The 26,703-nt window shown below is 34.9% G+C and overlaps 1 protein-coding gene and 1 pseudogene across 2 annotated transcripts; one reads left to right on the top strand and one right to left on the bottom strand.

Moving 5' to 3' along the window:
• Positions 1–243: 243 nt before the first annotated feature.
• LOC113752145 (50S ribosomal protein L9) lies at positions 244–4,538 on the bottom strand. 2 transcript variants are annotated; one of them, XM_027296284.1, is made up of 6 exons: positions 4,256–4,538; positions 4,049–4,185; positions 3,811–3,945; positions 2,390–2,500; positions 2,037–2,108; positions 244–1,055 (listed from the first exon to the last, which is right to left on the bottom strand). In XM_027296284.1, the coding sequence occupies exons 2-6, from the start codon at positions 4,169–4,171 to the stop codon at positions 891–893; spliced, it is 606 nt and encodes a 201-aa protein (XP_027152085.1). In that variant the 5' UTR covers positions 4,172–4,185; positions 4,256–4,538; the 3' UTR covers positions 244–890. The 2 variants fall into 2 exon arrangements, with proteins under 2 accessions (XP_027152085.1, XP_027152082.1); XM_027296281.1 differs by having other exon boundaries at positions 4,049–4,538.
• A 5,254-nt stretch (positions 4,539–9,792) lies between these two features.
• Positions 9,793–25,586, top strand: LOC113767924 (annotated as a pseudogene).
• Positions 25,587–26,703: the final 1,117 nt, after the last annotated feature.

Here is a 26,703-nt window from a genome sequence, read left to right as displayed (position 1 = left end):
TTTCATACTAAGTTTTATTTCTTTTCACAATGTACTATTATTTGTTCAATAAAAAAACCTCCTTCCCCACAGGCACCAAACACCCGCGTGATGCGCGGACACTCCCCCTAATGTTCCAACAAAGTTAACTACTTTTTTTTTTAAACTGTATGAAAAAAAAAATTAGGATTATCAAAGTGAAATGGAGGGAGTATAAGTTAGATACATTGCACTCACAACAAGAAGGGATCAGCACTGTCAAGGTTTTCTTTCAAGCACGGAACTTTTGTCAAAAGGGAAAAGGAACAGAATAAGTTAGATATCATCTGGAATCCTACACGGCACGACAAAAATAGATGCAAAAGATTGGGTTGCGAAACAACGACAATACACGCATAATTCCATAGTCCAAACTCCGAGACAAAGCTCCGGCGGAGAATGAACATTAAGCAATCATTATGGGCTCTAAAAGCTATATGTTCCTGTACCAACCAGATTAGGACAGGGTCAATATAATGGTCAAGAAGCAAATGATTCGATTCCGTAGTGTCATAGGCTAGTCCTTCTCGCAGGAAATAAGGAGCAAAAACTTTCTGCTTTGCAATCACCAAACAATTAGGCCCATGATTCCATGATCAGAAGCAGGAAGTGATGTTAGCGACCAACTGGTATGAATCCCTAATGAAGAGAATTCAGACCTAGAAACCTTTTTCATTCACAAGCCTGTCCTTGAGACAACTCGCATGCAGTTTCCCTAGACAACCAGATTGCACCCCATTCTAAGGACAAGGATACAACATCAAAGAGCCAAGTTACAGACTTATCCACTTTAGCCTGCCTGAAGCAAAAGGTTTTGGATCTTGAAATTCAAAATAATTTCCATCACAGCATTTTAGTGCAAATAAGGCCCTTCATTTTCGGCGAATCTTGAGCTTAAGAGCCCACTGAAGCTTCCCATCTGGCAAAGGAATGGACCTTGGTAGGCGCAGTGGAACCTCAAACTCTCCAAAAGCTGCCAAAGGAGTTGGAAGATGCAAACTTTCAGGTTCAATGCGCACTGAGAGCTGTCTTGCAACCTAACAAGCCATCAAAGAGAGTCAGCATATAACAAGGGTTTGAGAGATTTGTTTTTCACGCTAACCATATAATGCTGATGGCTCTAAGCAGCAATTTAACCTTCAAAATTAACAAATCTACTTTCATCGAACAGACATCCCAAACTCTTCCTTTTTCGAGTTTTTGACTTTACACTCCAGCAATTGTGCTGGTGGTGGTTGTTGTCAAGGGTAGGGATGGCAGATAAATGTCAGCATTTTGAGCATCATCATGCAGCACTAAGTGAAAAAGTATCTGCCCCTAAGATTTGTATGACGTTCTACACAGATACAAGGGCATGGACCTATTTACCACTACCAATCACCCTGGCTGTTTCCTTGTTGCAATGTTACAGGGAAATCTTCCAACTGCTAAATATTCAGGAGTCCATGTTCAGGTTCTTCTAACAAGAAGTGCAATGAAAGGTCCAAGGGCTAATGCTATTGCAGTGTCCAAGTTGGCATAAAGGTCTCTTTCAACCATCATGTTTACCTAATGTCGAAAAATTTCAAATTCCATTTGAGAAAGTTGTAGCACTCACAGTGAAGAACACAACTAGCACTCTTCAAGCCCATGATGAAAATACTTCTGCACATAGAGTCTATCCTACTTAAGTGACATGTTCATTTTCTTTCTCTTGCTCAAACGAAAGAACATTCCAACATACTCACAGCTCATTATATAAGAACTCATCTCTGCAGTTTGATTGTACATTAGCACATATCTTTGGTACACAAAGAAATGCACACAGAGGCGGAAGAATAAAAATCTTTAATACAGTGAGTAACCAGGTTGTTCAAAATTAGTCATACTATTAATCAGATGTCACTTCTTCCCAATAGTTATTATAATGCCAGACACTTGTGCATTCACCAATCTATATGTTCTCCAAATAAAGAAAGTGAGCGATCGACATGACAAGTCCAAAAAATATCCAGAAAACATGGATAGGAAGAAATTACCTCAGCTACAATTTCATCCTTCGTCACAGGTTCACGCACTTCGTTATCCTTTGTAGTTAACTTCCGCAGAACCTAGAAGATTGTTAATCAGATTAAACCAAACAAAGAAGGATAAGGAGATGTATTGATTGATTTGATTCAGGACACTGTCAAACACCACTTAGAGTACACGTGAAACACAAAAGGAAGCACTTTATGTTAGGCGACAAGAGTATTCCCTAACAAAAAAATAAACCAGCTTTAGGCAATCAAAGTTGTCAATCTATTATTTCATTCACTAACAAATAATCAACAAATAAAACGCTTTCTTATGGTTAACTTCAACAGAAAAAGCATAAATAGAGAACACAAACCAACTTAGCACTATCAAGGCGTCTCGCTGCAGTCTGATATTCTTTCATCCTGTCTTCTTCAGTCTTTGGGACAACTATTTTGACCTCTTCAACTTCCTTAGGTTGGTAAATCTTGGAAAAAAAAAAGAGCATAGCTCTTAATGAGTAGATGATATCAATTAATATATACAAGAAAAGAAGCATAATGATGCCAATTTTGAAGCTTCAATGGAGATAATTTACAAGCTGAGTTATAAATCTCAAGTTAAAAGAAAATACATGGCTGTTCATTGAACAATGACCAATGAAATAGAGAAATAAAAGCTGAATAGCCACCCGAAAGAATAGAAAGGAAAAGATTAAAAAGGCTAAAGTTGGTACTCCACTAAATTTTCCAGGTGCAGAAACCTTTTCTCTGCCCATGTTCTTCTTCTTGTACAATTTCACACTACAAGTTGTATAAAGCACAATCAATAACACAAACACTGATAAAAGATTGGAGTTTGTTTTCAAAGTACATATGTTTCAAATGCAAGACTTCACTCCATGTGTTACTGGATTAACAATAATGTTGACTTCCATAAATGCACACTGCGAGAATAGAACATCTAACTGATGTGAATAACTAGCACATGCAAGCAGACTGCTGCAACCACAATTAAATCAATGGCCAAGTTTTGCAATATAAATACTAAACTCAACGCATCATTTCAATTGGTTAAGCATCTCTGCTGTCCCTTGATGAACGCAATTGTTTTTGGATAAGTTACCCAAATTTTACATCAATTCAAACATTAAAACACAAATACCAGAAATAAGGGAGTATAATACACCAACATGACATCCCCCACCAATGAAGCATGCTCATAATCATGCTAACCCTTCAAAATTTCCACAATCTATTTAATGGCATTTAGACATTTAAAGACATCATTTCCCCAGCTCATCATACTTCATACACAATTCTAAAGATAACAAAGGCCACTCCTCCACTGGATTAACCACAGTTTTACTTCCTGTGTAAGTCCTATTTCCTTAAGTCCTTTGATCATTTAATTCCTCAGATTCATTTTTCCTACACTTGGGACATCAGGAGTTCTGTCCAAAAGCAGATGTAGATAGATTATAAGTAACCTGTAATTAAATTTGTTGGCTAATTTTAGCACGTGCTGCATGCACCTAGACACGGTGAAGCAAAGAACTGTTACACCAGTAACACCACCATATCAATGCAGGGAAAAAAATCTAACTCGATCACATTCTTAAGAATTCTAGCCTCATTCACTCACGTAGAAAGAATTTGACCAAAAAATAGAAATGAATTACACTGTCAGGAAAGATTAATCTAACACACGTGTGTTCTACAGAATTCTAGTCTCATTGTCTCACACAAAGTAGAATTTCATCACAAATAAAAGTAGCAAAGAGAAAAGGAAATATACCTTACGCTGCTCGCTAATCAGGTATGCAAACTTATCAATATTTGGAACAGCAAGCAATTTTGGCATCAAATGGTTCCGGAAAAACCCCGGTTTCACTTTCACCGTTTCGCCTGCTTTTCCCAGCTTGTCTATGGACTACAAATATAATTAAACAAAACGTTAACCACAAGAAATTCGCAAAAATAAAAATTTATTACTAGGACAAAAAAAAATGAAAAATGGTTAAAAATCTACTTACAGTAGTGAGAATGACTTCCAGCTTTCGATATCGGACGCCTTGAGCAGCGAAAAACAGGGGGTTGGGAAGGATTTGGTCAGAGCCACGGCGGAGGATATGCCTTCCGTATTGTAGGTAAGCCATTTGTGAAAAGTCCTCTAAAGAATCAGTATCAAATTAAGGCGGGAAAGTTATATATCCTTATGGAAGTTTGAGTCTTTTCTTTACCCTGTTTGGTTTCAGGAAACCAGTGTGGAAAAGGAAAGAATTCCTCGGGAAAGAGTTTCCTTGGAAAAGGAAGCCTAGCCTCTCTTTTTTGCAACTCACCGGAGGGAGAAAGAGAGAGAAACGGAATGAGGGGAAGATTCGTGCGATTGGACGACTACTGGCCGGAATTGTTGCCGTCTCCGATTCTGGCGCCGCGAATTGGGTAGAACAGTAGCTGTGGCGGGCGGATGTTTAGTGGGTGGACTGAAAACGATGGAGAAGAAAGCAGTTTCAAAAATGTCGCTTTAGCCCCAAATCTTTTGTTCTATGCGCTCAACCGCTTTCAGAGTTTTATGTCACAATCTTCCCCACCAAAGCTTTACTTTTGAATGTCACGTCACGTATTGGCCCACCAATTTTTTAAAGAAATAATTATATTTATTAACTTCTAAATAACTTTGACTGATGGTGCATTTGATAAAATTGAAAAAGAAAATTTGAAGTTTGAAACCTGAATATGAATTTGAATTGCATCTATTATATAACAAGGGGTACTTTTCATACATTAATGAAATCTTTTTGTCCAGAATATATCAACTTATAACAAAACCATGTTTGATATCACTTAGTTACAATTGAAATATGCAACTATTATTGTCTAAAATGTACCACAAGCACATACACTAATTAAGTATCTATCTTGAATAAAATACGTATGCATGTTTAATAGGTTGTGCACAAAAGAGGAATATCATCTTGCATATTTCTTTGAAAGTTTTACGATTAATAACATGGTACATGGACAAATAGGCAACGAACATTTTTTTTTTCTCTATCGAGCAATAGTTATAGGTGACAATATTATGCTACATAAGTATGTCTTGTAGAACAAGGAGTACAATTTATACATATTATTCATTCACAATGTAAGTGTTAGTTTATAAAAATGATTGTTTAATTGAATTCCAATTAAGCGATGAATTATGTATTCGTATTATATCTTAGTACATTTGGACGAGAAAATTTGCTTCATGTATGAAATGTACGACATGCTATAATGGTATATAAAATGTACAACTTCTAAAAGGGTAAATGGGATGTACTATTATCATTGTTGGCTACTGATAAATAAGAATAAAAAACATGTTATTTGTTTATTTGTTCCTGCAAAGTGTTACATACAATGAATTTATCAAAGAAAAAGAGATGATATTGATTTATTATAAGTGTGCACGATAATGTTACTCTTATGTGGTAACGTGCACAACCTAGCACATTTGTCTAAACATTCTATTCAGGGTGGTGCTTAATGTGTTCGTGAGTATTATATTTAGTTCAACTTCAAAGCACTTAGGCCCTACAGTTATGTCATCAAATCAGTCAACATTGAGTTGGTTCCTATTATGATTTGGCATTGCCACATCATTAGAAATGGGCCTATATAAGCCACATTAGCAATCTTGTACTAAAAGGTGCTTATGTGGTTTCAGTTAAACTTTTGGCTCCATTTGGATTCCTCGATTTTTTAAAAATAAAATTTTCATATATAATACTATAATAATACACAAAATAAAAATAATTTCAAAATATCACGTCCCTACAATATTTCAAAAACTGTTATAAATAAAGGAGTATTTCAAAAGATTTTGTTCCACATTGAAAACCAAAGAAATTTCTCATGATTTTATAATGTTTAGTTTATTATTGGATTTGTATTAGATTGGTAACTAGTGTAGATTGGCATGCATGAACTAGGTCTATTCAGTGCAAACTGATGGATTTGCAACCTTCTGCACGTGGGCTAAATACGACCCAAGTTAGTTTTACTACTCTTATATTTTGCAAGAAATAAAATTAATTTTTTACTTTTACGAATCAAGAAGATAAGTTTTTATCTGTTACACAAAATCAGCAACAAACGTTTCTTTTTGTTAGACAGATTTTATCTCTTATCTCTTCACCACCGGATAAGAATTTATCTTTTATCTCCTAACAGAATTGTTGCATAAAATCAGCACTCCAACGTTCACGATCACAAAATCAGTGCACGTTTTATTTTGTTACAAAATTCTTCAATGTAACTCTTTTCTGACACTTGTAAATACTAGGTGCTCCTTATTTAGAAAGCATACTCACACTCACAGTTCCAGTTGAATTTTCTGGTAGCTTACTCTCTTCTCCTCCTTCTCTCCACTCTTATTTCTCCTCTCTAGTGGTACAATATTTGTTGGTTATATTTCTTAGTGTTAACACTTCACAACCTGCATCTGTATCAGTTGCAGTCGTAGTACCACTAGCTAAGCCTTTTCCGGACGTCTCTAAAATTGAAGTTTTTGCCAATTCAAAAGATGGCAAGAATGAGTGCACTCTCTACTCGACATTCATGGAGTGGCCTATGCACTGACAGCCAGGTGCAAACGTAGATGTCAAGATGCAAAAATCATGACAATATGCCAATAAGGTATGTCAATATACAGTCTTACAAATACTTTCAAATGAATTATTTGACGTGTACTGTAGTTGCAAAGAAGCTAAGATAATTTGGGAAGCTTTGGTGACAAAGTTTACCGCCAAAAATGCAACCAGACAAAAATTCGTTGTGGGAAAGTACAATCAATGGCAGATGACAGACGATAAAGAAATGAAAGTACAAATCACGGAGTACCAAATATTACTTGAGGATTTGAAAAATGAAGACATCAAACTGCCCAAGAATTTTGCTACAGGCATGCTAATTGAAAAGTTGCCTGAATCATGGGCCAACTACAAACACAACTTAAAACACAAGTAGAAAAATTACATTATTAATGGGCTCGTGAAATACATCCTGATTGAAAATTTCAATAGGAAGAAGTTAAGAGCTGCCGAAACTAAGGAGATGGCACTCAAAAGTAACTTGGTACAAAACAACAATAAGAGGTACGCTAATAAGTCTTAGGATTACAAACCTAATAATCCCAACTTTAAGAAGAAGAAAGGCAATTGCTATATTTGTGAAAAATCAGGACACCATGCTGCTTAGTGTAGGCACAAAAAAAGGTGATAAAGTAAATGCCAATCCTCATAAGGTTAATTTAGCCATAGGGGATGATATAATTACTGCAATCATCTCTCAAGTCAACATTGCAGCTAATGTGAAAGAATGGGCGGTAGACTTTGGGGCTACTCGACACATATGTGTGAATTGAGAAGTATTTTCCACCTATACTCCAATCGGGGATGATGAAAAGGTGGTCTATCTTAGGAACTCACGAACAACTAAAGTTCTGGGTAAGAGCAAAGCGCTCTTAAAACTCACCTTAAAAAAAACTTTGGCCCTCAATGATGTGCTACATATGCCAAATATTCGGCCAAATCTGGTTTCTATAGCATTGGTAGGAAAGGTTGGGATGAAAGTGTAGTTTGAATCTGACAAGATTGTAATGACAAAAAATAATGTATATGTGGGTAATGGCTATTGTAATAAGGGATTCTCTGTACTTAACATTTCAAATGTGATTAATGAAAATGCTTCTTCTTCTGCTTATATCACTAATTCAATTTCTTTATGGCATGCTAGATTAGAATATATTAATATTAGTTATATCAAGAAAATGCAAGCATGTGGCCTAATTTCTGGTAGTAGTAAAAATATGGATAAATGTGAAATATGTGCATAATTTAAAATAACAAAGAAACATTGTATATCTATCCAGAGAGAAACTGAATTATTAAATTTAATTCACACGGGCTTAGATGATTTAAAACAAACTATGACTAGAGGTGGTAAAAGATATTATATTACTTTTATAGATTATTATTTTAGATATACCAAACTATATCTACTTAAAAATAAAGATGAAACTTATAATGCCCTTTTATCTTATAAGTCTGAAGTAGAAAATCAACTTAATAAGAAAATAAAAAGAATTAGATCTGATAAAGGGGGTGAATATTTAGGTTTAGATAAGTTATGTGAATATGAAAGCATAATATATGAAATAACACCTCCTTATTCACCATAATTTAATGGAGTAGTTGAATGGAAAAAATATGATACTAAAAGAAATAATGGATTCTATGTTAGTTAGTTCTCATGCTCCTGATAATTTGTGGGGAGAAACTATATTATCTGCATGTCATCTACAAAATAGGATTTCACATAAAAAGGCTGACAAAACACCTTATGAGTTGTGAAAAAATTATAAACCAAATTTAAAATATTTAAAAGTATGGGGGTGTCTTACTAAAGTGTTATTATCTGGACCTAAGACAAGAAAATTAGATTCTAAAACTTCTGATTGTATATTTAATGGATATACTGAATATAGTGATGCACATAGGTTTCTAGTTATAAGAAATGACACAATTGATTGTAAGACAATTATTGAGACAAAGAATGCTGAATTTTTTGGACATATTTTTTCACTGTCTAATAAAATTTCTCATGCATCTATTGAAATAAATAGAGAAATGACCTTTAATGAGGAATTGAGAAGGAGTAAAAGGCCAAGAAAATAATTTTCTTATGGAAATAATTTTCAAACTTTATTTGTTAATAATGATTCTTTAACTTATTTTGATGCTATCTCTTCTCCTAATTGCAAGTTTTGGAAAGAAACAATTAAATCTAAAATCGATTCTATTATGAAAAATAAAACCTGGACTTTGATAGATTTACCCTTGGTGCAAAATCTATTGGTTGCAAATGAATTTTTAAAACAAAATGTAATTATGATAGCTCTATAAAAAAAAATACAAAACTCGTTTAGTAGCAAAACAATTTTCTCAAAAAAAGGGACTATTTTGACACATTTGCACCAGTAACAAGAATTTCTTCTATTCGTGTGTTATTTGCTTTAAATTCTATCCATAAACTAGTTGTTCATCAAATGGATATCAAAACACCCATTTTAAATGGTGATTTAGAAGAAAAACTTTATATGTTTCAACTTTAGGAATGTATTGTATCTGAACAAGAAAATAAGGTGTGTAAATTAATTAAATCTATTTATGGCGTAAACAAGTTCCTAAACAGTGGCATTAGAAATTTGATCAAATATTAATAAAAGATAGATTCTCGTCTATAGAAGTGGATAAATGTGTATATGTCAAAATTATAAATGATCAATATGTGATAATTAGTTTGTATGTGGATGATATGATTATATTTGGTACAACTTTAGATATTGTTAATAGTACTAAATATTTTCTATATTCTAATTTTGATATGAAAGATTTGGGTGAAACTAAAATGATATTGGGTGTTAAAATCATAATGAGAGATTATGGTATAATATTATCACACGAACATTATACAGAGAGATTTTTTAGAAAGTTTGAAAATTATGATGTGACACCTGTAAGCACTCCTTATGATACTAAAACTCAATTAAAGAAAAATAATGGTGATCCAATTGCTCAGCCTAAATACGCTCAGATTGTTGGGAGTCTTATGCATTTGATAAATTTCACAAGACCTAATATAACTTGTGTGTAGGCCGAGTAGATATACTCACAATCCCAATAGTAAGCATTGATTTGCATTAGTCAAACTAATGAAATATTTGAGAGGTACCATGAATTATGGTATCTTGTATTGTGAATTTTTCATTGTATTAGAAGGGTACAGGAATGCTAATTGGATCTCTGATTCAAATGAGACAAAATCCACTAGTGATTATGTGTTCACTCATAGTGGTGATGCAGTAGCATGGAAGTCAGCCAAGCAGACAATCATTGCTAGGTCAACTATGGAATCAGAGTTTATAACTCTGGAGTTGACTGGTTCTGAGGCTAATTGGTTAAGAAATTTTTAGGCCAATATTCCTCCAACTAAGGATCTATTGTTTCGTATGTCCATACACTGTGATTGTCAAGCGACAATTGTTATTGCTAAAAATAAATCTTATAATTGTAAAAGTCAACACATAAGATTAAGACATGATGTCGTAAAACAGCTGCTTAGAGATGGAATTATTTTCATTGATTTTGTGAAGTTAGAGTTGAACTTAGTCGATCCTCTGACTAAATCTATAGGAAGGAAATTAATTCTTCAAACTATAAGAGAAATGGGACTAGGACCAACAACTTGTCAAAAAAGACAGTAACCGAACCTATGTGATTGGTGATCTTATGAAGTAGGTTCATATAGGTAATAACAAGTCCATATTGACTGTAAAGCACTTCAAATTTAAGTCCCTCCTGAGATAAGTACTTTGACTGCTAGTAAGATGCACTTCAAATTCAACTGTGAGGTTGAATTTAAAATTTTTAATGAATTAATATCCCTTTAGGGAGATGTATTTAAAACAGTTTACACTTGATGAATTCACCTAGATGAGAGTGAAGTGGGACAACTCCAATAAGATTCTTTAGCCGAATCTTTAGAGCGCCCATGAATAACTAGGCAGGCGTATGGTCTAAAAGCACAAAACCGCGTTGAACAGCAAATTGTGGGTTGCAATGTGATTGATAAAATCTCTGTTATTATATTTCACCAATAATTCTGTACGTCATGTTTTGTCAATGTAAGTTTGGTTCATAGTCCAAAAGACATCAAACTAATTACATTTCACACAAATAAATTCAGTAGATTATTTTCTTTGTTATCTTTTGTTTAAAATCTTTTAAAATAGGAAGGAGATTGTTGTAAATAAAGGAGTATTTCAAAAAATTTTGTCCCACATTGAAAAATCAAAGAGATTTCTCATTATTTTATAATCCTTAGTTCCTTATTGGGTTTGTGTTAGATTGGTAACCAGTATGGAATTGCGCACATGAGAGGGAAGTCGAGTTGCAACCCCCTTGCGCATGGGTTAAACACGGCCCAAGTTAGTTTTACTGCTCTTATCTTTTGTAAGAAGTAAAATTTATTTTTTACTTTTACGAATCAAGAAGATAAGTTTTATCTGTTACACAAAATCAGCAACAATGCTTTTTTTGTTAGATAGATTTTATCTCTTATCTCTTCACTTCCAGATAAGATCTTATCTCTTATTTCTTAGTAGAATCATTGCATAAAATCAGCACTCTAACGTTCACAATCACAAAATAAGTGCACCTTTTATTTTGTTACAAAATTTTCCAACGTAACTCTTTTCTGACACCTATAAATATCTGGTACTCCTTATTTGGAAAGCACACTTACAACTCCAGTTGAATTTTTCTGGTAGCTTGCTCTCTTCTCCTTCTTCTCTCCACTCTTATTTCTCCTCTGTACTGGTACATTATTTACTGGTTCTATTCCTTCTTGTTTTCAAGAAGAAGGCTTGTTTAATCCTACGAAAATATTTCAACTTTTTCAAATAGTTTCTTAGGACAGTGCTATTAAACACGACTCAAGTTTCCTCAAATTACGTCTGCAATTTTGTTAACATTGTTCGGACTATTTTTCCAACAAAAACAAATCCAAAAATACAAAAAAAAAAACACCACCACCACCACCTGCCACCCCTTGCCCTTCTCTCCTCTCTCCTCCTTCCCTTCTTCCTTCCTCCTCCCTCTTCCCCTCCCTTTTCTCCTCTCTTTCTTCCTTCCTTTTCTTCCTCCGCCCTTCTTACTCTTTCTCCCCTTCCCTCCCCTCCTCCTTCCTCCCCATATGTCTTCCGTTGCCTCCTCACCCTCTCTAGTTGCGAGGGGAGGAGGAAGAGGGGGATGGCAGGAAAGAGTGGGGAGGAAGGGAGGGGAGAGGAGGGAAGGGGTCGGGTAGTGATAGGTGGTTGTAAAATTTTAAAAATAACCCATTAAAATTTTAAATTTTAAGAATACCCCAAAATATTTTTTCAAAAACATCCCAAACCTACCATTGAAAATATTTACAATAAAAGTCTTCACCTACATTGGTATAGTAAAATATTTCAAAAATACCCCAAAAAATAGCTAGTTCAAACGGAGCTTTTATCTTTTAAGTTTTAATTGAATTTGAAACTTCCTATTCCTATCAGCCAATTTTTTCCCTTTTTTCCATCTTTCCCGGTGCAGGTTTTGCAGTTCTGAGTTGCGACTCAATTGGGTTGGCTTCAAAATCCCTAATTAAGGGCTACTTTTGCTGGGCATTTTATTATAACAAAAAACAAGTAAAAGATTGAAGATGAAGAATTAGCAAATAGTAGTGAACCTTCAGGTATACGAACAAAATTCATTGTACAATTAAACATGCTTATGTTCAAATTGTTGTTACCATCTTTTTTATTACTAAATATTATTCAATTATCTTCATATTTAATGATTTTTTACCAAGATCATAACTTTAACTGGGAATTTGGTGACCAAATAGCTTGTTTAATAAAGAAAATAGAAACAGGTTGTTGGTAATTTCTTATATTTTTAGTATTTGAAATGTGTTTTAGCAAGTTTAGTACACGATATGGTAACTTTATGGGAGATATTATTGATCAAAATTTGTGCATAAGAAAGAAATTATATAGGGCAGTATTAGAATTATTTTTGGTAGAATTTCTTGTAGACTTTTTGTGTTCTTGCTTTTGTAATTCTAGTTTGGTTGCAGCTTTTTTTTTATAATAGTAACTATAAATTTGTGGGCTTTTTGAATATGTGCTACTTTTAAGTAGTTAGAAATGGGGATGAGCATGTGGCTAGGAATCTTTCATTATGGCTGAAATTTGTATATTTTTTGTAGCGTCATTTTCCTATTGGTTCTAGTAAAGTTATAGATGGAATAGTTAGGCTTGATAGCTCATTCATTTGCCCTTTTAGTCTCTGCTGACAATGATGTGAAGTAGTAGTGTTAGGACCAAACAGAATCTCTGCATGGGGAACCTGTTGTGAATAATAAATATTTCAAAAGATTTTATTATGTTTGTTATGATAAGAGTTTATCTGATAAAGTTTTCCAAATGTTTGTTCCTATTCTTAGGGAGAAATTTTCAAAGATAAGATTTTGATAAGGCCTAAAAAGCAAGTTCAGAAGGCTAGTTGATGTGTTTCAGCCAAAGGATTTGTTCACATGCTTTGACTATTTCAAACATTTCGATTTTCACAACAGAGGATAAGTCTAGATCTTATTATGTTGCAAACAATCCGGGAAGCATGCAAATCTTCTACGGGAAATCAGATTTCATTCTTCAAAGCACAATCTCATGAAGCCTATAAATAGAGCCATTTGTCAAGCTCTTTTTCATCCCGATTGAACGAAGACTACACTTTGAAAAATCTCTCCTCCCTCTTCTCTATCTGCTCTTCTTAATATTCTTATATTCCTGCTAGTTTTGAAACGAAATTTCCTGGTTCTACGTCCCTCTCACATAATAGAGGAAGACTTGTTTAATCTTGGAAAAACATTTCAATACCCTAAAATAGTTTCTTAGGACAATACTTTCAAGCACGAGTCAAGTGTTCAAGTGGTAGCATTGTTCGGGCCGCTTTCTACAACAATCTAAGAAAACTATGGCAGCCGACAGTGTTAACACCCCACAACCATCCCCCGCAGCAGTCGCAGTCACACCTTTTGCGAAACCATTTCCTGACGTCTCTAGAATTGAGGTTTTTGTTGACGAAAACTTCAAAAGGTGGCAAGAACGTATCTACTCTCTACTCGACATTCATGGAGTAGCCTATGCACTGACAGAATCTCAACCTGCTGCAACTGTAGATGTCAAGATACAAGAGTCGTGGCAATATGCCAATAAGGAATGTCGACATACAATTTTACAAACACTTTCTAATGAGTTATTTGACATATTCTGTAGCTGCAAAGAAGCCAAGCAAATTTGGGAAGCATTGGTAACGAAGTTTACCACTAAAGACGCAACCAAACAAAAATTTGTTGTGGGAAAGTACAATCAATGGCAGATGACCGATGACAAAGAAATGAAAGCTCGGGTCACAGAATACCAAATGTTACTCGAGGAGCTGAAAAATGAAGAGATCAAACTGCCCGAGAAATTTGCTACAGACATGCTAATTGAAAAGAAACCCGAGTCATGGGCTGACTACAAAAATAACCTGAAGCACAAAGAAGAAAATTACACAATTGATGAACTCGTGAAACACATCCTGATTGAAGATTCACACAGGAAGGAGTTGAGAGCTATCAAAGCAAAGGAGATGGCATTCAAAACTAATCTGGTACAAAGCAACAACAAAAGGTACGCCAATAAGTCCCAAAGTAGCAAGTCTTGGAATCCCAACTATAAACCCAAGAATCCCAACTTTAAGAAAAAGAAAGGCAATTGCTACAGTTGTGGAAAATCAGGTCACCATGCTGCTCAGTGCAGATATAATAAAGGTGACAAAGCAACTGGTAATCCTCCTAAGGCTAATTTAGTCGAAGGAGATGAAATAATTGTTGCAGTTATCTCACAAGTAAACATTGCAACCAATGTGAAAGAGTGGGTGGTAGACTCTGGAGCTACTCGGCACATATGTGCAAATCGAGAAGCATTTTTCTCCTATACTCCAATAGAGGATGATAGAGAGGTAGTCTACCTTGGAGACTCACGAGCTGAAAAAGTTCTTGGTAAGGGCAAAGTGTTCTTGAAACTCACTTCAAGAAAAACTTTGGCCCTTAATAATGTGCTGCATGTTCCAAATATTCGGGCAAATCTTGTTTTTGTGGCTTTGCTTGGAAAAGTTGGGGTGAAAGTGTCATTCAAATCTGATAAGATTGTAATGACAAGAAATAATGTGTTTGTAGGGAAAGGCTATTGTAACCAGGGACTTTTTGTACTTAACATTTTCAATGTGATCAATGAGAATGCTTCCTCTTCTGCTTATATTGTTGATTCAATTTCTTTATAGCATGCAAGATTAGGACATGTTAATATGAGTTATATAAAGAAAATACAATCTTGTGGTCTAATTTCTGGTATTAATGAAAAAAATGGACAAATGTGAGATATGTGCAGAAACTAAAATGACAAAGAAGACTTGTATAGCTGTTCAAAGAGAAACTGATCTATTAAATTTAATCCACACAGATTTAGGTGATTTAAAACAAACTATGATTAGAGGAGGAAAAAGATATTATGTTACTTTTATAGATGACTACTCTAGATATACTAAACTTTATTTACTTAGAAATAAAGATGATACTCACAATGCCTTTTTATCTTATAAGTCTGAGGTAGAAAATCAACTTAATAAGAAGATAAAAAGAATTAAGTCTAATAGAAGAGGCGAGTATTTAGCCTTAGATAAATTTTGTGAACATGAAGGCATAATACATGAAATAACACCTCCTTATTCACTCGAATCTAATGGAGTAGCTGAAAGGCAAAATAGAACACTAAAAGAAATGATGAATTCTATGTTAGTTAGTTCTCATGCTCCTGATAATTTATGGGGAGAAGTTATCTTATCTGCATGTCACTTACAAAATAGGATACCTCATAAGAAAACTGACAAAACCCCTTATGAGTTATGGAAAAATTATAAACCTAATTTGAAATATTTGAAAGTATGGGGGTGTCTTGCTAAAGTATTGTTGCCTGAACCTAAGAAAAGAAAATTAGGTTCTAAAACTTCTGATTGTATGTTTATTGGATATGTTGAACATAGTGCTGCATATAGATTTCTTGTTTTAAGAAGTGATGTGCTGGGTTGTAATACAATTATTGAGACAAAGAATGCTGAATTTTTTGAACATATTTTTCCACTGTCTAGTAAAATTTCTCATGCACTGATAGGGTATAATTTGTTAGTAATTTTATTATTAATTTCCTCTTTTATCCCTGCCAAATATTGTGTTAATTGTCGATATCTACTTAGATTTGGTATCTGGATTTAATTTCAGGGAATGAAGCAAAAAATTACCAAAAAGGAGGGACTTGCTCCATAAGTGGGAGACTTAAGAAGAAAGTCCCATGGACTTGGCCCACAAGAGGAGACGGATTGCCTTGGTCTTTGCTCCTGGCTGACTAGTAGCCGCGGACTAAGAGTCCTAAAACATCAACGGAGCTTTCTTCTTGTATTTCTTTTAGCTTCCCAATTTCGGTGGGGACCACGAGAGGAGAAAAGGCTTTTTCTTCATTTGGCCTTTAAGAGAAGTAACGTACAGAGATGGGAAACAAGAAGCAATTCGGCAGGACCCACCTTGTGGATTTGGTTTTCTCTCAATTCGGCGGGATCCACGCACTAGGAGAGGCATTAGTCCTCTTTGGCTTTAAAAACAAGTACACGGATGGAGATCAGGGGATGAATACTTTTTATCTTTAGTTCTTATCGAAGCTTTAGGATAGTTTTTAGTTTTTTCGTTTCTTTCTTGGCTCTTATGATGGCCTGGACCTCAGTGGAATTACTTGAAGATTTTCTCATGAGGCGTGGCTAAGTTTGTCTAGTCAAGAACAACGGAGGATTTGGTTCTACTAAATTTGTGAGATCGAATTAGTTTTTATTTATTCCCATTATTCACTGGTATTTGTCTGTCTTCTGCTTTATGTTCATATGATTGTTTTATTATTCGATTATCCAGGGCCCGGATTCTAGATTAATTCAATAACCTGAAGCCAATTAGGGTAGTTAAATCCGTAATTGTTTAATTATTCTAAACTGGTGGCAACTGGCATGATTGGGTTTGTGTCAGGGAGATAGACAGGCTAACTTAAAGAGACCCTCGTAGCGTGTTGATTGGTTAGAATTAGGCTCTTCTAATTATTCATGCAATTAGGGAATTGAACTTCTATGGTCGTACCTAGGGTTATTTCCTGATTAGAGAAATAGTCAACGGTCGTACCTTGGCTATCGACAAATTGAGGAAGAGTTGGTTGTTTATCGCGTGTATGACAACTATAACTAATTTATCAGATAGTAACTGGAATAATCCTTGCATCTGTGATCGAATTAAGTGAATCATCTCCGAAGTTGTCTCTTGGCTAGAGTTCGTCCATTATTATTTTTATTGTGATAATTAGTTATTTGAGTTGTAGTTATTTTATTTTAATTAATTTATTCCAAGTAATTTAGTTACTATCATTTTCAAAACCCCCCATATCTGGAACTTGAGAAGAAATTAAATTATCTCCAGTCCCTGTGGATTCGACCCTGCTTACCGCTATATACAGAATTTGTATTTTATTTAAGCAGGTATTTATTATTGCACAGGTTTGACGCCTGTCATGCACCTGTTGAAATAAATAAGGAAATTATTCCAATTGAGGAATTAAGGAGTAAAAGGCCAAGAAAAGAATTTTCATATGGAAATGATTTTCAAACTTTTCTTATTGATAATGATCCTTTAATATACTTCGATGCTATTTCTTCTCCTGATTGTAAATTTTGGAAAGAAGCAATTAAATATGAAATTGATTCTATCTTGACAAATAAAACTTGAATTTTGGTAGACTTACCTCTTGGTGAAAAACCTATTGGTTGCAAATAAATTTTTAAAAGAAAATAAAACTCTGATGGCTCTATAGAAAAGTACAAAGCTCGTTTAGTAGCAAAAGAATTTTCTCAAAAACAAAATATTGACTATTTTGATACATTTGCACCAGTAACAAGAATTGCGTCAATTCGAGTTTTATTTGCTCTAACTTCTATCCATAAACTTGTCATTCATCAAATGAATGTCAAAACAACATTTTTAAATGGTGATCTAGAAGATGAAATTTATATGTTTCAATTTGAGGGATGTATTGTATCTGGACAAGAAAATAAGGTTTGTAAACTAATTAAATCTCTTTATGGTCTAAAACAAACTCCTAAACAGTGGCATGAGAAATTTGATCAAGTATTGATAAAAGATGGATTCTCGTCAGTAGAAGTGGATAAATGTGTATATGTCAAAATTATAAATAATCAATATGTGATAATCAGTTTGTATGTGGATGACATGCTTATATTTGGTACTAGTCTAGATATTGTAAATAGTACTAAATAGTTTTTGTCTTCTAATTTTGATATGAAAGATATGGGTGAAGCCAAAATGATATTGGATATTAAAATCATAAGGAGATGTGATGGTATAATGTTGTCACAAGAACATTATACAGAGAGACTTCTTAGGAAGTTTGAAAATTATGATGTGACACCTATGAGTACTCCTTATGACGCTAACACTCAGTTAAAGAAAAATAATGGTGACCCAATTGCTCAGTCTAAATATGCTCAGATTTTTGGGAGTCTGATGCATCTGATGAATTTCACTAGACCGAATATAGCTTATACTATATGTAGACTGAGTAGATATACTCACAATCCCAATCGTAAGCATTGGTTTGCATTAGTCAGACTAATGAAATATTTGAGAAGTACCATGAATTTTGGTATCTGGTATAGTGGATTTCCCACTTTATTAGAGGGTTACAGTGATGCTAATTGGATCTCTGATTCAAATGATACAAAATCCACTAGTGGTTATATGTTCACCCTTGGTGGTGGTGCAGTAGCATGGAAGTCAGCCAGACAGACAATCATTGCTCGGTCAACTATGGAATCGGAGTTCATAGCTCTGGAGTTGACTGGTGCTGAGGCAGATTGGTTAAGAAATTTCTTAGCCAATATTCCTCCTATTAAGGATCTGTTGCCTCCTATGTCTATACACTGTGACTGTCAAGCGGCTATCGCTATTGCAAAAAATAAATCTTATAATTGTAAAAGTCGACACATGAGATTGAGACATGATGTCGTAAAGCAGCTGCTTAGGGATGGAATTATTTCCATTGATTTTGTGAAGTCAGAGTTGAATTTGGCCGATTCTCTGACTAAAACTATAAGAAGAAAATTAATTCTTCAAATTGCAAGGGAGATGGGACTTGGGCCAACGGTTGTCAATAGAGACGGTAACCCAACCTATATGATTGGTGATCCCATGAAATAGGTTCATATGGTTAATAACAAGTCGATATTGACTATAAAGCACTTGAAATTTAAGTCCCTTTAAAAATAAGTGCTTTGATTGCTAGTAATTGTGAGGTTGAGTTTAATGCTCTTAATGAATTTATATCCCTTTAGGGAGGTGTATTTAGAGCAGTATACAGTTGATAAATTCACCTATATGTGAGTGGAGTGGGGCCGCTCCTATAAGATTTTTTGGCCGAATCTTTAGAGCTCTCATGAACAACCAGGCAGGTGCACGGCCTAAATGCGCGAAACTGCATTGAACAACAAAAATTATGGGTTATAATGTGATTGATAAGATCTCTGTCATACAACAAGAATTATTGGTTCATAGAAATTTATTTTTTCACCAATAATTCTGTAAGACATATTTTAGCAATTTAATTTGGTTCATAGTCCAAAAGACACCAAACTGATTACATTGAGTTCAGACAAATCCAGCAGATGTTTATACTCTTTTGTCCAAAATCTTTTGAAATAGGTGGGAGATTGTTGTGAATAATAGATATTTCAAAAGATTTTATTATGTTTGTTATGATAAGAGTTTATCTGATAAAGTTTTCCAAACGTTTGTTCCTATTCTTAGGGAGAAATTTTCAAAGATAAGATTTTGATAAGGCCTAAAAAGCAAGTTCAGAAGGCTAGTTGATGTGTTTCAGCCAAAGGATTTGTTCACGTGCTTTGACTATTTCAAACATTTTGGTTTTCACAACAGAGGATAAGTCTAGAGCTTATCATGTTGCAAACGATCCGAGAAGCATGCAAATCTTCTACGGGAAATCAAATTTCATTCTTCAAAGCACAATCTCATGAAGCCTATAAATAGAGCCATTTGTCAGGCTCTTTTTCATCCCGATTGAACGAAGACTACACTTTGAAAACTCTCTCCTCCCTCTTCTCTATCTGCTCTTCTTAATATTCTTATATTCCTGCCGGTTTTGAAATGAAATTTACTGGTTCTACGTCCCTCTCACATAATAGAGGAAGACTTGTTTAATCCTGGAGAAACGTTTCAATACTCTGAAATAGTTTCTTAGGACAGTGCTTTCAAGCACGACTCAAGTGTTCAAGTGTTAGCATTGTTCGGGTCGCTTTCTACAACAGAAACTTTATGTGTAATCTGTTGTAGATATGGGGAATATATATGTTGTGATGACCCCACCTCCTCTTAGGGCGTACCCCAGGGTTTAGCAGACCGCCTGCCCAACTCTCGGCAGGACTCACTCAAGCGTAACTCGAGAAAAATACCACGACCATGGAGAAGAAATGAAACAACAATTTCAAACTTAACATATACATTGATGTTCAAATCCAGTTACAAGGCTCATATATGCCCAAATACAATAACGAATTTACAATCCTAGTACAAACAACCCTAGTTGAGTGCTAGCGTGAGTACAAAATTCAAAATAATTAGACTGCGCTAGTCTGTACACGTTTCACGCCTCGCTTGTATCCCCTGTAAGAAAAACAAATGACGTGGAATGAGCTAAAAATCCAATGAGGTTCCAAATAGCAAGTTGACCATTATTTAAAAGTACAAGTATCAACGTAGCAAAATAATGAGTATGAATAGTTCATAAAAGTAAACAATACACTTCAAGTAGCAAATTTCAAAGTGAACGAGTGTAAAATTCTTTTCTAAAATAAACAATAACACTACGAATAACAATCCAGATATAAGGATATCGATGGCTTTCAGGAGCCAAATTCCCATTGCTTCACCGGAGCTTGATCAAGTATTAGTTGACACTCCGTCAACTTTCAAGTAAAGTAACCAATCCAGTAGAACTTCGCTTAACTCCAATCCATCCACCATTCAACCCCCTTACCGAGCCCGAACACCAATTAAACACTAGTGGTAATACTCGAGTATACCGATTAGTCGAGGAGATAACACTCCACTCGACAATACTAGATATCCATGGTTCGTTATCTAATCGACTAAGTCCTTGCCGGCTCAACTCGATTAACTAGCCAGTGGGATTTGGGCCTCCAAGAAGTCGATGAGATAACATCTCCAATCGACTGAATCAAAATAAAAGTACAGAGACGGGAATGAGAGGCACCTCTCACTCATATTGAGTGTGGTACATGCTGCCGCTTAGCACTTATAAGTCAAGTACAAGTATGTCAAGTCAATTGTAACAATAAATAAGTATATATCATATTAGGGCAAGTGCGATAGAGTACACTCTTGCCCTATCAAACAAAATACATATCATTAAATCACATTGGTCAAGTATTGAAAACAAGTGTCCAGTTCAATTAGGTATTTGGAAGCACTCACCAAAAGATGTGGTGCCTTTACGGGTTACGTTCGAGTATTACTCCGTGTGTTGAGTCCAAATCTGCGATAAAACATTATTTAAGAGCTTCTGAAAGTAACTAAGGTTCGAAACTTAAATGTTTCGTTTAACGAGAATCACATAATTGAAATTTATTTGGAGAATATTTGTAAACTCATGCTCGCTCTTAAAACAGTGAAACTTTAAAGTGATTAACCTTTGAAATCTCCGTTTGAGTCGAATTGATGAGAAAAATATATTTCTATTAGTCTGTACTTTCATTTTCCAAGGGTACAAGTTTTGACCGAATTCTAACTTATATACCTCTATAAAAGAAAACTTGAATATTCTAGATGATTCAAGTGATATTCGTTCCCGAATTCGTACTCAAGTCTGAGTACCTCTACCTAACCCTCGAGTGTAAATTTGGGAAGCACGCCCTTTGTGTTTACCTATTTTTTAGCCATTTATGGCTTCTTTATTTTCCTTAAATCGGTCCCAAAACACATACAAATAATCAATCTCATCACAATAGCCATTCAATGGCTCAAAATCATTCAAGTACAACACAAGTATACTAATCCAATCGGAAATCAAGTGTTGAAGGCAAAAGACTAAATGGCAGATTCGACATCTTATAACCTTTTGCTCACAACTAGAGTTACATTTATCCAATTGGTTTGAAATTTATACTGTTTCGAAACTAAGACAAAGGGCTACAACTTTCATGAAAACAATTCAACCTAGATCACAATTGATCCAGGTCGAAAATACAGATTACAGAACCAGAATGTCCTTGTCAGTGCGATTGTCAGTACTGAATTCAAATGATAATAACTCAGGCTACACCATTTCGTTTGAGGTGTTTTTAGATGCGTTGGAAAGATAAAACATAGGGCTAAAACTTTTGTGTTTTAGCCAAAGACTGGTTTGATACGGATCAAAGTGAAAAACGAAGCCAAAAGTGTGAAATCACAAAACTGTCCGCAAAATGAAGCTTTTGGTAGTCAAGGGTATTTCGATCATTTCACATGCTACAGTACTCCAACTGAACTGAAATTTTACAGACAGCTATAAAATAGCATTTCCTATAACTTTTATGTTTTAATCTAATCCTAATTCGGCCTCTAACATACACGAATAAAACTGGTTAGAACAAAGCAGGTTCAATCCTTAAATCTGGAATTTAATGCATTCAAGGTATAAACTTCATATTTCTAACTTGAACCACTACTTCAACTTCCTATACAAGATTATAGACATCATATGCTCTCTACACAACAAGGAATACAACTGAACCATACAAACTCTAACTCAAAATTCCACCAAAAATCATCAAAACTACTTAGACAACTATCATTAGCCAAGAATATAAGTTGCTACACAAACTTAAGCAAGATTAAGGGAAAGAAATAGGATAGAGAGCCATAATACCTCACTAAGATGCTTGCAAAAGAAATCCACCACCTCTCCTTGTAAACTTTTAGCACACCAAACTTCCCAAGTGCTCAAAGAAAGGATTAATCGGTTTAGATTTTCGGTTTTCACTCAACTAAGCTAGAAATCAAGATTAAATGAAGTGGTTTTTCTCTCTTTTTTTTCTCCCTCAAGAGCTCGGCCAAGATGGTGGAAAATGAAGGAAGAATGAAGCTTCAAGAAGGTCAAGATGATAGGAATTAGCTTGGGTCAAAGATGGTTGGATTGCCTCCACATGTCACCACAAGATCAAGTCTTCAATTTTTCTTCTTTTTCCTTTCTTTTTAGTCAAGAATTTCGGCTCTATTTCTAGGATAATTAGGGCTGATATTTTTTCACTAATGACAATGAGATTAAGTTAATAAAATTGTGGTCAAGTGGTGTGTTCAATCGGTAGCAAACGGTGCATGTCGGTTCATACCATTTTTCCATAACTCGCATGTACTAGGGTTTTCACTTACAATTCGCTAACTTATTATTATTACTTCTAATCACACATGTAATATCATCTAAAACTCACTCCTAATCACTAAATTTATTACACACTCCGTATCGATTAATCATACTTTTCAAAAGACGTAAAATCCTAATTTACGATAACAAGAAAACGAAAGGAAAAACACTTGATTCTATGTTTATTTGCACTTATTGTGGGGTGAATGAGTAGTAAAGATATTGTAAAATAATGAATTCCAAATAAAAGGAAATTTTTAAGAAAATATAAGGAATTTTACAAGTCCTCACAATCACACTACCAAAATGCACACAAAAACACACACCAAAACCTTAGTATGCACAAAAACCCTAACTTATGCCCTTCCTTTAGAAAAATCATAACTTGAGTTATAAATATCAAAAATTTATACAACTTGACTTGTTAAAAACTAGACTTCAAATACTAAGAATCTTTAGAAGACACCTCAAAGAGATTTAGTTCATAAGTTGGTCTAAATTGAGCCATAAACTACTGCAACATTCCTATGTTTACTTGTGCAGGGCAGAACTTTCAGTCAACTTTGCCAATTTCCTAGAATTTATAGACATTGAATCAAACTCTGAAGTTTACATCGTAGGAAGCCCTCTGAGTCTAGTTTCAAACTCAACAAATGGAACTCAATTCCGACTTTCCTATACAAAGTTATAGCCAATTTCCCAAAGCTGCGCAGAGTCTCCTGCGAAAATTTCTAGATTTTCTAACAACTTGAGATTATGAAACTTTTCTTAACAAAATTGACTCCCTTGACTCAAATTCAACCATTAAAACAACCAAGAATCAAAGATAAGTGAGTTCACATAAGGGTTATAAAGAAAAGTAAAATTTCAGCATCTCACATATGTGATGAGATTGATGATGACATTCACAGCCTCTAATGTAAAAGGATTCTTCTTGATCGGATTGCAAATTCACGACCACCTGCTCCCAGCCCATCTCTTGTTAAACTGCCAGCAATTGATGAATGCTACTATGTTCGAAAAAGTAATGATAAATCTAAAGCTGGCTCTCTAACTAGTTACCAAGCTAAACTGTTAAGGAGAGAACTTGAAATTGCCGTAAGGAAAGACCTTGTTCCTACGCCAATCCTGTCTTTTTCTCCATGTAATCTTGCTGAGAAGCTCCTTCAAAACCTAGAAGTTGTAGTATTTGAAATGCCAAGTCCTGTCCAAATGCAAGCAATTCCATTCACATTGATTGGCCAAAACATACTAGTTTCAGCTGAGACTGGTTCTGGTAAAACTGGTTCTTTCCTGGTTCCAATAGTTTCTTGTTATGCAAAATCTAATGCTGAGAAACCTTATGGTTAGAGAAAACCATTGGCAATGGTTCTTGCCCCAACTAGAGAGCTCTGCATACAGGTTGAGGAACAAGCTAAGTTGCTTGGGAAGGGTTTGCCTTTTAAAAATGCATTGGTGGTTGGTGGTGATGCCATGGTAGGGCAATTCTATTGCATCCAATAGGATGTTTCATTGATTGTTAGAACTCTAGGAAGACTCATTGATCTTCTAACTAAGCATGATATTGAATTAGATAGTGTCTCGACTCTTGTTCTTGATGAAATATATAGCATGCTAGAAAGGGATTCCATGAACAAGTAATGCAAATTTTTAGGGTTCTATCTCAACCCCAAGTATTGATGTATTTTGCAACAATTCCAAAAGATGTACAAAAGATGGCAAACTCAATGGTGAAAGATTTGACCATAATTTCAGTTGGAAAGCCAAATAAACCAACTGGAGCTGTGAAGAAGGTGGCAATATAGGTGGAGTCAAAGCAAAAGCAAAAACATATTGATATACTGACACTTACCCAAATTATTGATATATTGACAATTAAGCAACACTTTAAGCTGCCAGCTGTGATTTTTCTTAGTTCACGAATTGGTGCGGATCTCCTCTCTAATGCAATAGGAATCACCATTGGAGTAAAAGCTTTATCAATTCATGCAGAAAAATCAATGAAGGAAGAAAGAGAAATTTTGAAATCATTCGTGGTCGGAGAAGTCCTTGTGATTGTGGCCACAGGGATATTGGACTGAGGGATTGATCTCTTGTGCGTAAAGCAAGTAATAGTTTCTGACATGCTAAATTCCATCAAGGAGTACATCCACTAGATTGGAAGGACATCTAGATTGGGAGAGGAGGGTTTGGCCATGGTATTTGTAAATGAGGAGAACAAAAACTTATTTAGAGATTTGGTTCAAATCCTGAAATCATCTAGCACAACTGTGCCACGAGAGCTTGCTAATTCACTGTATACTTTAGGTTTTCCTTTTACCAATGAGGGCCAGAAGAAAAGGAAGTATGGTTTTTGAAACTGTTGTAAACCATATGTATGGATTGATCAAAGAACTAGCAATGGTTCTTACTGTTTCTGTTAAAGGTTCTGTCTCTCTCTCTCTCTCTCTCTCTCTCACACACACACACACACACACTCGGGTCCTTGTTCAAAGTACTCTATAGTGGATTATATGATGGCTGGCTTGCTGCCTTTTTTCCCAAGAAAGATAGACATGCCTCTTTATGACGGGAAAATTGATGTTTAAAGCTCATGGAAGTGTAAAAGAACTTTCTGCATACTATGCCCATGAACTAATAGTTATAATTTTTCTTTCACTGCACTCCTTGCAAAGTGTTCTACCTAAACATTCATATTTTCTAAATTTTACTGCAGATGGTATATCAACATATTGATATGATTATAGTTTCTTCCTTTGCTGGTCTTTTTCTTTTAAAAGATGTGATTATAAAAGCTAATCTTGGTTCATATATACAAATGATGGGGTAGACGATAAGAGAACTGAGTTGCCGGCTTGGGTTGGATTATGAAACGGCAGTTGCTTGGCAAATATTCCATGGGAGAGTAGTCCTTTTCAATAGTATCACTCTTCGATTTTTTTTTAGTGGTAAACATGTGACATTTTTGGCTCTGGAGAGCTTACATATTCAAGTTGTGTGGCACAGTTGAAAAGACTAGATCTTCAGGAGAAAAGTTCTTAATGCTAGGTGTGCTAAACTCCATGGAAGCCTTTCTTTTTCTGATTTCTTGATACAACATACTAGCATAAGTAGTTGGCTGAAAAGGTATATTCCTTCGGGACTTCAGAACCTAATAAAATTGTTTTAAATGGAGAATTTATTTTCTAAAGTTTAAAAGCGGATCTAATATAAGAAACCAAATTGATATGAATCCCATTGATGATGAAATTTGTGACAACGAATCCCGGATTGATGGTGATTGTTGCAAGCTTGAATTTTGGTGAAATTTCCTACTTGGACCCCTCTAATCCCCTTAATTAGAACCTCGATACTATATCGACTCTCAATCCTACGAATTAGTGAACTCTAGGAATGTTGAAAGGCACCACAATCAAGGATGGTGAATTTGTATGATAAGACAAAGGAACACTAGATGATTCTAGATGTTCAAGA

Source organism: Coffea eugenioides, chromosome 1 (assembly GCF_003713205.1).
Source record: "Coffea eugenioides isolate CCC68of chromosome 1, Ceug_1.0, whole genome shotgun sequence".
NCBI classification, from domain to species: domain Eukaryota; kingdom Viridiplantae; phylum Streptophyta; class Magnoliopsida; order Gentianales; family Rubiaceae; genus Coffea; species Coffea eugenioides.
Note: the sequence above shows the minus strand (reverse complement) of the source record. Positions and strands in the feature narration are given on the sequence as shown.

What these genes read in the sequence shown, in the direction of transcription:
- LOC113752145 (XM_027296281.1), bottom strand. Translation starts at nt 4,171, where the DNA reads ATGGCTTACCTACAATACGGAAGGCATATCCTCCGCCGTGGCTCTGAC. An exon ending in TGGAAGTCATTCTCACTACT is followed by an intron (nt 3,946 to 4,048) that starts GTAAGTAGATTT and finishes TTATATTTGTAG; the next exon opens with TCCATAGACAAGCTGGGAAA. An exon ending in TGATTAGCGAGCAGCGTAAG is followed by an intron (nt 2,501 to 3,810) that starts GTATATTTCCTT and finishes TTTTTTTCCAAG; the next exon opens with ATTTACCAACCTAAGGAAGT.